The sequence below is a fragment of the Lichenostomus cassidix genome, chromosome 12 (genome assembly GCF_008360975.1).
Source record: "Lichenostomus cassidix isolate B80296 chromosome 12, HeHo_3.0, whole genome shotgun sequence".
Classification (NCBI taxonomy): Eukaryota; Metazoa; Chordata; class Aves; order Passeriformes; family Meliphagidae; genus Lichenostomus; species Lichenostomus cassidix.
The window spans coordinates 11544187-11558388 of NC_139493.1; the positions used below are offsets into that span (position 1 = coordinate 11544187).

At 45.1% G+C, this 14202-nt stretch overlaps 1 protein-coding gene across 3 annotated transcripts in view; it reads right to left on the minus strand.

The window, feature by feature from the left end:
- Window positions 1–14202, minus strand: part of NCKIPSD (NCK interacting protein with SH3 domain) — a 50193-nt gene that overhangs the window by 33953 nt on the left and 2038 nt on the right. Inside the window, exon 2 of one of the 3 annotated variants that reach the window (XM_085072634.1) lies at window positions 667–813. The exons of 1 other annotated variant lie outside the window; for it this stretch is intronic. In XM_085072634.1, coding sequence (XP_084928760.1) covers window positions 667–813 — 147 coding nt within the window. Of the gene's footprint in view, window positions 1–650; window positions 814–14202 lie in introns of those variants that run through there. One more of the 3 variants, XM_085072636.1, reaches the window with a different exon arrangement.

Below are 14202 nucleotides of genomic sequence, written 5' to 3' on the forward strand. Positions count from 1 at the left end.
TCCTTCCCTTACCATTTTTGCAGCCCAAATCAGAAATTTTTAGTCCCCAGGCTGTTGGTTAAGAGAGATGCATTAACTTATTCTTGCCGGCACGAAGATATTGTGCCTCACGGCACTTAAAACCACACAATAAAACGCAAGTGAAACAATGGGCAGCTGCCCTGGTTACTGAGCAAATAAGATGAGAAAAGCTCCAAACAAACCTGCAGCATCTCTGACTCGCTAGCGAGAAAACAAAGACATGGCTGAGCTCTTCTGACAAAGAGGCAGCCCAGAAGCAGCCCAGGAATTCCTGCTGATATGCTATAGTGCGTTTCTCACGGATCGGTGTTTTTCCACTGTGTGCTGACAGCAGCCGCTCGAGCGGACAGCCAGCAAAAATGGGAAATGAAGAGAAAGGATAGCCAGGGAAAGGGCTTAAGCTGTGCAAATCACGCTAAAGCAAAAGCCAGAGCTCCTGGCAAAGAAATCCACTAACTAGGGACAGTACAGGCACAAGAGGCATTTGGAACACACAGAAACCTGAAGGCAGCAGAAGGATGCACAGCAACCAAGCCTCAACCGATTTCTCTCCTGAGAGCAGGAAGCCTTGGAGTTAGAGAGAGGGGCGCAGAGACAGGCTGAGGGTCAACAGAATGCATGCAACCCACCACTGCATGCTCATACTTCCTGAGATGGAAATGCTTCATCCTGGTTCTTTCCAGCCATGCTCAGACCCTCTTTACTGGCCACGATGACCAGAATCAGCCACTGATTCCTTCCCCTCATAATTCTGCGCTCTCCAGTAACCAGAACACGTGATGCCAAAACACTCTAAGAGGATAAAAGCAGAGACAGAAGGTTTTAAAATAAAGCAATCAACACATACTAACATATCTTGCTGTTCCCTTCTGCCTTAATTCTTACTGCTCTCAATGCTTCAGGGGACTTCCCTGGCTCAGCCAGCCCCAGGTGAACAGCTGCCAGACAACAGAGCTGCCCCTCTCTTTAGCATCACCTGTTCACCATAATTTTGGCACGCAACTGTCAAGCCAAGTCAATATCTGACATGATCAACATGGCATGTATGCAGGGAAAACTTACATTTCTACTGACATATACATAAACAAAATGTATACACACACGCATACTAGAGTTCTCATCTACACTGGAAAAGAAAACAGCAGATAGCCTCTGCTTTGATGAAAACTCAGGATTATGAACCAGGATGTATCAAGATGGAAGGAAACATACTGCAGGGCAACCCTAGAAGTATACCAAGACTTTTGACACATTAGCATTTAAAGTTGAAAAAAGCGCAACAGAAGGAGTTTTGTAAGACTTTGTTTAGTCTTTAGTTTGCTATCTCAAAAAACTGCTACGGATGTCCTTTGCTCACTGAGATTCAGCACAGCTCCAATATCACTTGCACACAATTAGCTCAAGTCTATAAGAAAGCCCCTATATTAATTATGATCAAATATGCAACTAATTTTTAAGTTCCCACAGTGCTGGGAAGAGTGCAAGGTGCTAATCTCAGCCCATCTTTGTTTTGATTGAGTTGGCAAAAACATGGATGTGGGATGAGGATCCAGCCACAGAAACTCTCTGTGCAGTTCATCAGATTTCCCAAGCACCGCCAGAACAAGGAGCAAGGTCAGAGCCCAGAGGAAGGAACAAGACTGGAGAACTGTGCAAGTCCTGGCTCTTCTTCTGGCATTCAAAGAGGAAGGCTCAGTTTTCCCCCACAATCTATTTCTGTAGCAGAGATTGTAACAAAATGCCAGAAAGGTGACAGTTATATAAAACGTAGGATGAAAAACTTAAAATTTCTACCACAACCAAGAGAACTCTCTCCCTTCCCATTCACCCCTGCCTTGGAGCACATTCCAGTACATTAGGATCAAGTAAGTAAAGTCTCCAGGGGTCAAGCAGGAAAAAAATTGCAATTAAGCTGGCAATTTAACTGATGCCCAAAGACAGATGCAGAAGAGCATGTATGTACACGTTAACCAAAAGGGACTTTCCTCCTGCATACCACAGACTGGCAGTGATGTAACAGCTTGCAGTTATGTGTTTGAGAAAGAGGTAATAACTCATGATTCATCTTGCACAGGAATTTATGATTTATCAGCTTTTCTTCCCAAATCTTCCCTGTCCCACGACCAGCATTTGGTAAGAGTCAGAAGGCAGCACACTCGAGTTATGATGTGCTTTGGGCATAATAACTGTGTTACCCAAACCTAAAACCATGAGAAAATTATAAAATGTCTCTTAAACAGACAGAAAATGGGGAAATGGAAAATTAATTGAACCTGCTTTCTCAGTGCCAGTGAACATGAGAGGACAGATCTGGCAGTAGGCACAGGTGTACAACCCAGGAACATCAGCCAGGCAAGAAGGAGAAGGGGCAAGGAGGGTGCATAGGTCAACATCCAAAGAGGTGCAGAGCCTGTGGGCTCAGCATGAATGATTCAAGTTTGCCACATGGAGAACAAGTGCCATTCTCCAGTATCCGCTGGATGAACAGCCATATGTACTTCATTAAAGCCATTAATGAGGGAAAATAGCTTCCATCATCAAGGGGCAACCACAGAAAACTCATCAGCTAGTTTTAGTCCTGGACAGTTGTAAATTGCACAAAATTGTAAACCAGACATGAATCCCCAGGATCTTTTGAGCAGGATCAGAGCTGCCAGGCCTGGCACAGCCGAGACTCCTTCCTGCTAAGCTGTCACTGTGAGATGAAAACCTGTCTTGAATTACTGTGAGCAAACCTGAGAGAGGCCCTGGAAAGTTCTCCCCAAAGATCATTCTAGCTGGGAGGATCAAAGGCAGCTTGCTGCTGCAGGATCAGTTAACAGTCTGGATAGAAAAGAATTTTTTTCTGTGTTTTGGACTCTACACGCAGAATAAACATTGCTTCCTCTGCCATGAAGGAATGCAGCTCCCCTGCACACCCAAAATAAAGAGTAAGCCAGCAGGGCAGGATCAGAACACACTAATTCATACAGAAAACCCAGTGCTTTTCTCTGTAGTGAGCATTTGCCTTCCCCAGATTACTGGTGCATCGTACCTGAAACTCAATTTACCAAGTCATGTGATCAGATAACATGTGAGACCTCCTCCAAAATAAAAGGTCCCCCTAATCACCATATGGAAAACCTGAGTATTTTTTACCAGGAGTAGAACTGGTCCAAGCAAACACAGAAAGGCTGGATCTATGCTGCCCCACTGCTCAAAGAGACCAGCTCCACATTTTCATGGAGCAAAACTCCACAAAGTGGAGGGATCACTTGCCAATAGTACTTTTACCATCATCCCTTCACACAACTCCTAAGCACAAAAGATAAACCAAGGTCCTTGAGGACTTCTCCCACTAAATGGTGTTTCAGGCCAGGAACCCAAGAGAGCAAGCATATTTACAGGGTTTCTCCAAAGCAGGTGCCCATATAATGTTCCCACAATATGGACCTCACAAGCAACTTCTCTCCACAGCCCCCTCTGGGTCACATGCACAAATATTTGAAACATCAGTATTGGGAAACCCCAGGATACCCAACCACCATCTCTGCAACATTTTCAAGCTGTAGTGACCAGGTCCCACCAGTGTGGAGGAAACACAGCTCCTTTTTGGTGGGGACAATTTCCCAACATGGAAATCCTGAACAAGTTTTCCAGCCAAGCAGAACAGCATGTCCAGACCCAGCAGCCTTCTTCGAGCCACCAGGATCCTTCATGACTTTAGCCTGGTAAAAATTACTCATTCAGGGATTTAAACTGCGTAACAACCAGATTCCCTGTAAAAGATAATCCTCACATGCTCATTTGCTTCCAGGTGGGCCACAGTAAAGCTAAGGCAAGCAGGAATAGCCTCTGGAAGAAGATCCCCTGTCACGGGTTTTGGTAGCTGTATATTTTAACATGTTCAGAGTAGCACTATGGAACAAGGGATGCTATTCATGCTTGTGGCTTATCAGTGATATACACAAGAATTACACAAAGTTAGGTGTGCCAGCTAATTATAGCAAGGCCATTTAGAGACTGTTGTGGGTGTGGGTGCAGGTGCAGGGCAGCAAGGGAGGGGGTGTCATAGGGGCTGAAATACTCCATACATGCTGCACTGTCAAGAGGGAGATCATGCTAATTGGCCACGAAGTACCCAAGTGTGCACACATCCTTGTTAGCTGAGAGCTGCTCCTGTAAGCACATTTATTCTTGGTAAAGTGGGTGTTTCTGCTGATGTTTCTGTTCCTGGATCTCACCAAATCCAGCGAGTCAACGCAACAAAGCTTCATTGGGACAATGATAAAACTAAACCTAATTCACACCCCAAAATCAATGAAGATACCACTGAGGTCTACAGCACTGTCTTACACTGTTACATGTGTGATCACAAAGACAAGAGCACAAGCCAAAATAAACAAGCCAGAAAGTTGTGAACGAAAGATCCTGCAGTTGTTTTTGACTGGCAGACAGCAAAACACTATCTTTCTATGCTGCAAAACTTTGACAGACTGACAGTTTCCATTGACCTACAAAAGTACCTCGAGAATTGCAAGTTTAGCTCTGTTTATCAGAGGAATGAGGCTAACTTGCTGTTATCTCCAGATTCAGTTCAGGAACAAATTTTGGGGTTTGTTCAGCTTTTTTACCTTAAAAATAGATTAAAGGGTTCAACTGGATTTGCTGACATTTCACCTATAAGGAAGTAAGAGGTGAGTCATGGAAGAAAAGCAATTCATTAGTGCCCCACACTATCTGCAGGAGAGAAAACAGCCTCTGCTTTAACTGCACCTTACAATCCCATCTCCTTTCGCAGCTTAGAACGGCACAGGCTCCCCAGAAAACACAAAGAAATAGGGACAGGAGACGAACGTCCTCTTAGGACATTGTGCTTCAGGCAGCAAAACAGCCATAATCCTGTTTTCCTCACTTCCTGAGGCAGTGAACAAAAAAACTGCATTTGTTGGACTGTTCATTTCCCATGTGCAAAAGTTGCTCTCAGCTCCCATGGCTCATTACAGGATCAATTTCTTGTATCCGCTTCTTCACGTGCCAAATTCACCTGTGTCAGCACCCACTCATTCAGTGGCATCAGCAAGAGCAAACCACTGTACTTCAGGAAATCTTCCCAGTCCATATCAAGTGGGACAAATCCTGCAGGAATGGAGATGGCCAGGACTCAGCTTACCTCCTCCATGGAGGTCTGGAGCTGCCCAACAGCAACTCTCAAGCTGTGTTGTTTGCACAATCCATGTGCATGGTTTCTCTCCCCCATCCCTCTAAACTCCAGGTGAGGGCTGATCACTCTTCAGCACTCCTAATTCCCTTCAGCCCATCTACAAGGTTTGTGTGGTCCTCCACATCCATCCACAGTCCACATGAGACCAAATATCGCCAACAGGGGTCTTGTTGAGAGAACTTTTATGCTCATTCATAAAAGAATATTAATAGTATTTAAAAGTTTTTAAAGTGACCAGAGCTCAATATAATTTTGAGATCTCAAGCTCACAATTACAGCCAATTCACATGTGTTCATGCATTGGAAGGCTCAGATGCTGTCCCACACCACTGGGTAATGCTTCTAAGGCAGCCCAAGACCACAGGCAAGATGATGATTTCCAAAACTGGACACTGGAGGGATTTCTTTCCATTCCTGTTATAAAAAAACATACTGTGCAGGTCCCTTGATAGCAACTGCACAATTGTTTCAATGCTGCTGCTATCTCTTGTCATCAAGCTAATGAAAGAGAGACCCATGAAATCAATTCAAAATACAAACCAAAGGGGATGCATTTTAGTTTAAGTCAATAAAGGTGATTCCAGGGCAAAAACTTCATAACTTAGAACTCAGCACTTCAAGGGACATTGTTTTTTTGATGTAAAATGGAAGAAGTCTTCATCTATAAATACTTTGATTTGGCCAGGCTCAGGAAAGTCCCTAAGCTTCTGCAATAAGTAGGTAATGAATTTTTTATGATCATCATTCTTACTTGAGGTGCTGGGATTTCACAAAAATATTCTTTTAACATGCTAAAAATGTGGACTTTCCTGATACTTGAGCTTCTCCCCAAGTACTCCCCAGGGATCACTAAGCCTGAACACAGCGGGAAAGGGCCCACGGACCTGCCTTCTGGATGCAAATGGTTGTTCAAACCATGGTCCATCCCCCTGCAAACACACATCCTTTCCTCAGGAAAAGGAAAAAAGGGAATCTTCAAGCAGCCTGGAAAGGCACAGAATTCACTGAGTTTACACAAAAAGGAATTGTCACCACATCAGATTGAGAGGCCACGGAGGTTTGCATTTGTCTGCTCAGTGGAGAGCTTCAATTTGATGTCTCTAGGCAGCCATCTGGTTTCCACAGGAGCTGCCCCGGTTTTCATCACAGCACACAGCCACTGACTGAACTCGGCTGACAGAGAGCCTTCCACCCCAAAAATCTGTCCAACCATTCCATCACCCTCATGCAAGTGGGTCTAAGGCATCTGTGTGCCATCAAGGCTTTCTTCCCACCTCCAGAGAAAAAGGATGAAACTCAGAGGCTGAGCTCAGCCTCTGGGCCAGTGAGCTCAAGGGCAATAAAGCAAGAACAGGCAGCAGGAACAGTGGGAGATGACACCCCAACCACATTAGCAGCTGTGAAGGTATGGCCCCAAGCACAAACCCCATGGAAAGGCATTCAAGACCTTTTCATCATACCATCAATCCCAGCAATTCCCACCTCCTTGTGGGTGAGTGTCTATTTTTGCAGCTCTTGCCTCATCTTTTCCCTCAATCCTTTGTTTTTTATTCAATATAATAAAAGGTTTGGAGCTGGGGCCTGCCCTCAGGTTTCCATACTACAAGGCACTATCCCTACTTATACTAGGAAAAAACCAAGAAATAATTAATAGTTATTACTCAGAAAAGATCTAATCTGAACTTGGAACCAGTGATTTAGTAAGAAACGACCCACAGCCTGGAATTATCTAGCATGCCTAGTCCAACAGCTTGACTTTTTAAAAATTTTTTTAATTATAACTCTTGAGCAGCTGAACAAACTAAAATATCAGCCTATGGTGGCATTTCCAGATCACAGAAAAAAATGAACACCTTGCAGACCACTTACACACACCACCCCAGCCTGAACAGGGAAGGGGGACAAAGCAGCACAGATGGGACCCCACTGGCATGACAGCAGGCCCCTAGTCAAAAGCACATCCCACTAGCATGAAAGGCAGCCTGAGTCAAAATAATGGGCTCACTGCACTTGCAGCTGGGTGACACCAGCTAAAAAGCTGATCCAGATGGACAGGAGGAAGGACACAGGCTTCACAAGAAGCAAGCAGCTTCCAGGGAGGAAGGGAGTGACAACTTCTTCTAAACAACTTCAACACGCCAGCAAATAACCCGGAAAAACAAACCCATAAACTTCTCACCTCACTCTAAAAAGCACACACTGACAAAATCTTACTTCCCCTTCTATCCTAAGCCTCACACTAAAAGAGGACAAGTTTCAGTACTTTGTTCCCTTGCAAGGGAAGCAAACAGCTCTGCCATGCAAGCTCTGCATTGCAGGGCATGAACACAGAAGATCTCACATGAAGCTCTTCTCCCAAGGTGGTGCATCTTGTCTTTTGGACAACCCCGTTTCCCTGTTAGCACTGATGGCGCTTTCCCCAGAACAGTGCTCAATATTCCTGTGGTAAGAACATGATGGGGGCTGAAGGGGAGCAGAGACAAACAGATGCAGTAATGAATCGTGTCCTCTGTTCCACTTCTCACATGACAAGCTTCAAAACCCTTGTTTTAAAATCAAAGGTTTTGCCATGTGATAAAAGTCAAGGCAAATTAGGTTTGACAGGACCCTCTTTTAAAGGTCAAAACTTTATTTGTGAGCCATTGGCTGGGGGAGCAAAGCGATGCTCCTCCAGCAGCAGGACCAGGACCCACAATTCCTACTGTGACTCAGACCGGAGGCGATGAGGTCAGTCAGGGTCCACATTTCCAGTGGACTGCCATTTCAAATGAGAATTTTTCCTCTAAATGCAACAAGGATTTTTCAGATCCTGGTGCCAGCTCACAGAAAAAGCATGAACTGGGATCCTCCAAGAGTGCCAGCACCCACTTCTCTCTGGAGAGAGGGTGTCAGCCCTGGAAATGGGACCTCCTTCCCACCAGAAGCTGGCACCCATCCCATAGCAGCCTGTGCACACAGCAACAGCAACCTTGGGAGGCAGCAATCACCAGCCCTGCAGGACCAGATGATTCCCCAGTCCAACAGCAAACACAGCCCTCACAGCCCCTGCAAGTCTGCACACAAATACACTTCTTCAGTGAAATAAACTGAGCCAACTCTTACTGATATGGCCAAGATGAAGACCTCAATTTAAGGTTTTGTCTCTGGAAGAAATACAATGCACATGCATTTTAATTTAAAAATCTCTGCACACAGAACTCTAGTACATACCTGTGGCTTGTAAAATTTTGCTAATGGCATTGGCCGCGTAGAATGTTAGTAACTGTGAAGTCTAATTTTCTTGCAGACTATCAAATGCTACAGTTGCATACTAAGGCTGCTTGTACTTCCCTCCTTATAAAACCATTCTGGAATTTGTCCTTCTTCCAATACCCAGGCTGACAGCTCATACACTGAATACATAATCCTGTCTGGGAATGACAAAATTTAAATCGTTCATGAGGGAGTAAATCTGGGATGCTCTTATAAATTCCGTTTGTTTTTATGTACATCTGAACTACAAAAGGAAAGCAAGAAAAAGGAGGCTGCTTCTGTTCCAGAACCAGAGCACTCCTCAACAGACAGGTTCAGCTGTTTTCCATGTTTCAACCACTGACAGATGTAAATACCCACTTTACACCATGGGATTTGACCTCCCCCACGAGCATTAATATGCCCAGGGCCTTGCAAGGAATCTTCTTAGGTCAGCCAGTGACCATATTATATTCTGCTTTTGTCAAAGCTTTTCCTAGTTTACAGGCTGCTCTGAGCATGGAGGTCACTCTTCTCTTGCAAGGAGGAGGACTCTTCACATTGTTTTCCTATCATAACTAACAAAGCACATTTTTCTCCAAGGACAAGCAACATGAATTCCTCCCTGCTCTTCAATGTCTTGCTCCCACTGTACTTCACATAGAGCAACAATCACAAGAAAATCAATTTCCACAAACTTTCTGGTTTATTGGTTTCATATTTCTTTCAATACAAATCTCTCCTACTCCGCTTTTTTGGGGTTTGGTTTTTTGTTTTCTAATAAGAGTTCACCTGATGAGATGCTGGAAATCCTCAAAGGAAACACAAAAGTGGGATTGTGAGAATAGACGTACAAGCACAAACAGAGAGCAGAACGCTCCTAGTTCAAACCTGGCAGTTCTTCACCTTGCAACAAGAAGCTCATCATCATCCAGATAAATGAGGAAAGAAAGTCTAGCAATCGTCTTCTGAAGAAAAGCAGTAAATAGAAAAAAAAACCCAACAAAAAACAACCAAAAAACCCCCCAAAAATAAACAAAAAAAAACCCCACCAAAAATCCCCCAAACCCACAGATTTGATCAGTAAAATTGCAAGGTAACAACAGGTGATCACTTGTGCAACACTGTGAAATGCTCACAGCCCAGCACTAGAAAGCTGGGGTGCAAATGACTTAGCAGACACTGTGACCCTGCAGGGAAGTTGGCAATCAATCTGTGTCTGCTCTGTGCAAGTGCCTCACCAAAGGCTGAGAAGAAAACGGCACATTTCTTCTTTCCAGTCTGCCCCCTTCACCTTGCCCATGCTCCAAGGTAAACAGAGCCACAGCCACATTGCTCAGGAGTGGACATGGACTCTCATACAAGTCCCTATGGCCTGCTCCCTTCTGACCAAAGCAGCCTTCATGTTGTTCAACCCTGAAACAGGCTTAACATTTCCCGCCCACTGGAGCCATCCATGCATCCACCAGTGTCACTCCACCCATGACACAGGAGCAATAAGCACACATCACCAAAGCTGCTCATATGTGGGTGTCCAGGCCACAAAGGCAAATCTTATCTGATATCAAATAATTATTTTTAATAGGAATAAAAGTGAGAAGAACACTTTTCACAGCCAAGGCTAAAGATCATTACCGTAGTAATCATTCTGGACTGTGAAAGATTGTAGAACTTCTGGCTAAAATATCAAGTGTTTAGCTACAGTAATTAGAAATGGTTATAGCTCTCCTGACTGTGTAATTTAGTCTCAAGAATAAAACTTCATCTAAAAGTACAAGCAGCTCTGACATGACAACATCTCTGCTATGGAAAGAGCCCAGAGAAAAATGCTTCGTTCTTTCACTTTCTTGCATGATTCAAGAAATGCAGCCTCAGCTGCAAAGCACTACCAGCTGCTTATTCTCCAAAATAAAACTTTATTTTTAGCCTAAGCACTTACTCAGGATCTGTGTGAGTATTGCGATTAAGCTCTCACGCCCATTGAAAGCTCTGTCAAACCTGCAGCAGATGACAAATAATGCTGCAGGTTCCAGGGCAGGGGACAGTCTGTACAATCATCACCTGCTCAGGAACAATGAGAGCAACTCTGCCAAGGGTCAGGAGCACCAAGTTTAAAGCTGGGTTTTATGCAGATGGAGAGAGAAACGCTTACAGCATACAATTTGCCAAAGCTCAGTTTCCAGCAACTGGGGATTTGCTATCAGAATGTCTAATGATCTGATTTAACAGCACTGGAACAGGCTGCCAGGGAGGTTGTAGTATCCCACTCCCTCCAGACATTCAAAACCCACCTGGACACATTCCTGTGTCAGCTGCTCCAGGTGGCCCTCCCTTGGCAGGGGGCTGAACTGGATGATCTCCAGAGGTCCCTTCCAACCCAAACCATTCTGTGATTGCCACCATACAACAAACTCAGGAGTTGGAACTAGATGATCTTTAAAGTCTCTCCCAACCCAAACTATTCTGCGATTCCAACTCCGTGTTCCACAACCATCACTGTCTCCATGGCAGTGTAGAAGGTTTGACAGTACCTGAGCTACCACAGTGATCCCACACAGCACCAGCCTCGGCACATGCTGCTCTATCCCCGAACCAATGCACGTGCGATCCTGGCAGAGAAGCAGCACGATTAGAAGCAAGGAGTTTTCCAGCAAGCCAGTGAACTGAATTAAGTCAGAGTGGGTCTGACAAGAGCAGAGGCAGCCCAGGGGAAGGCTGGACTGCAGGGCCAACCGTAGGATGTGGGATCAGGCTGGAGGAGTGGCCACAAGCTGTCAGACCCACACTTTGAGCCCTGGCATGCCCTGGTCTGCAAGGAAAGGCAGCTCCTATGCTACCTCAGTCTGCACCACACAATTCCAGTCCTGAACCCAGGTCAATGCTACAACACAAACCACAACAGAACTGTTTGGGTAACAGAGAGTGCTCAAATTCGACTCCCTCACAGAAACCCCTCTTCTTTGCAGCTGAGGAGATGACACCACTCCAGTGCTGCCTGCCCAGGACTACCTGTACTCTGCCGCTGTGCACTTGCTCGTGCTGCAGGAGAATCTTAAGTTGTTGCTAGGCGGCACAAAGCAGTCTCTTATTTTTATCACATGCCTGTTTATTCTTGTAGAAAAAGATACAGCAAACAGCAATCCAAGGCATCCTCAAAATGCTTGTTTTACTCTTTGCTTGGTTCCATTTTCTCAACAGACAGTCCAAACCTTCTTGGCCATCAGCATACACACCTCTGCACCCAGACAGACCCTGTCTTGCTCCTCCAGAGGTAAAATGTGAAAGCATGAACAGAGACTCAAAATCCACATTACAAACATTTTTTAGTTATTCCAAATAAATTTAAAGTTATTTTAAAAAGGTTATTAATAGTAATTTCAAAGCTATTTCCTAATGGCTTAATACAGCTGAGAGGCTGATATGTAGCAGCCAGCAGGCTAAACCATTCCCACTTCATCAGGAAACATCCCCCTGCGACTTAGCACTTATTTGTGCACCCCTGACATTTACCAATACAGCATTTTAAAGCTGCCATTCCCCTCCTCGGCATGTAATGTTAACACTTCCATTGACAGGGAATGCAGCCTGGGTCGGTGCAGACATGACACAAGCAAGATGAGTCGTGGTGCCTGGTGAAGCTGAGAGCTAAAGCAGCCCTGCTGCTCCCAGACATGGGTGGGTCCCACAGCAGGAGCAAACCACCATGGCCAGCCCCTGTCCCACCAGGAGCAGATCAGATCAGCTTTCCTGGCAGGCCAAGTGTCACCCATAACTCAGCATCCTCCAGGACAACCATTCGCTCTGTGATCCCGGTGCTGCTGTACTACAGCTTGAAACTTTCCATCCAGAGCTGGAACAACTCCACACTCCCATAACAAAATTCCATGTCCAATCATAATAATAGCAACATGCGGGCTATTTATCCTACAGAAAGGAACCTTATTATTTGCTAGACTTGGCATTTGTCCCTTTCTGACACTGAGTGGACCTCATGTGCCTAAGGAAGCTTTCCAAATTGAATCTTTTACAGCTGCACATAAAGCTTTAAAAAGCCTATCTTCTGGAATGACTGACTCCAGAGGACATCCTAAGCTCCATTTTAACCTCAACATTTTTCTGCCACTCATACATCACTTAAGCATCAGCACACAGCTGGAGACAAAAGACCAACTTCATGCTGACGGGCACCTTGCCATTCAATAGGAAGGCCTGGCACTGGAGCTGACAGCTTTGCTGCAGCAGTATTCACCTGGCATTAGATATTAGCTCATTTCTTGCTCCACCAGTAGCTGGAGGCAATTACCCTCATGCTGTCACCAGCACAGGGCTAGGTACATGTTTTCACTTGTCTGGCAGCAGCACCCACAGCCTCAGAGTCCATGACTTTGCTGGGCACTGTTGTGCCTGCTGGTGTTGTGGCCCCACAAGATCTCCACCGTGGGCATGCAAAGCCAGGGCTAAGCCACATGTGAGGCCAGTGTTTCAACAAGAAATTCGCTCTGTATGAGGTCCACAAGCTGCCCCATTCAGCAGCACAGCCCAATCCTTCCCTCTCATTGCTTGATGGCCCCAGCATCTGTGCCCAGAATGGCACTCGGTTTGAAATGACTCTTAATAACCCAAACAGGAGCTAAAAGGGAACTACAGAAAAGTAAAATCAGCAGGAATATCAGCTGAAGTTGGGTATTTCTAATTGCCTCGAATTAACTTCACATCATCTGCACCTTCTGGTGCTCTGGCTGGGCCCCAACTTGTTTCTTAGGGCCACTCTAAGAAGGATTTGTTGATGGAGTTTTCCCCCCCTACAACTAACTATCCTTTAACAGCAACACTGAGCCACAAGGATCTCAGTACAAAATTATGCAAAAAGACATCAGATAAGAATAAAGATTAAATAATAACTGGGAATTATTTTTCCTCTAGAGAAGTCAAGGCATCAATATCCCATATCTATGAAAGCTGAGCAAAAAAACCCCCTGAAACTCAAGAGGAGCTCAGAAGAAAACTAATGCTTCTAATAGTGTGCAGCAGCAACAGCAGGCTAAGCCTCCTCCCCCATGAGCATCCTCTCAGCAGGTTGCTGCAAGGGGCTGTGACTGTTCTCCAAACTACTGCTCACCTGAAACCTGACTGCACTGCTAAGGAAGCCCAGGCTTACCTTTACAATGGTGACTCCTGTTGGCCACTCTCTCTCCCTGCTAATACCAATCATTAACAGTGTTTTTTCCCTGTTGTGATTGGGGCAGCATTAATTGCCTCCCAAACCACTGTCACTAATTGGTCTCAGTGCCCTTATTAAACCAAAACTGGGTGACAAATTGTTTGCACTCCTCCTGGACATTGAGCAAACAGTGTCAAGCACACTCGCAATGAGCAGATGCTTTCTGCCATGAATAAACACATGTTTTGACTTCACATCAGCTCTTCAGAGCTGGCAGGATGCAACAGCAGAAAGTCAGTCACAGACACAGAAGATGACTGCAACTGCAGAGCAGCAAATTAGATCCTGCTGCTTCACACATCATCAACAAGTACAAGTGCTGGAAATTTTAATGGCCAAAACACAGATGAGCAGGTGTAGGCAAGACTCTCTTGTTTCCTGCAACAAGGTCTAAGGGCATTTGGGAAAGTTAAAGCTGAACTAGAGAGAATGTTCACAAAGTCACCAGCAATGCTGCTTTAGTCTCAGTGCATTACCAACATATCAGGAGTTAGACTTGCAGGCTGCAAGCTGTGTGGAGGCTGTA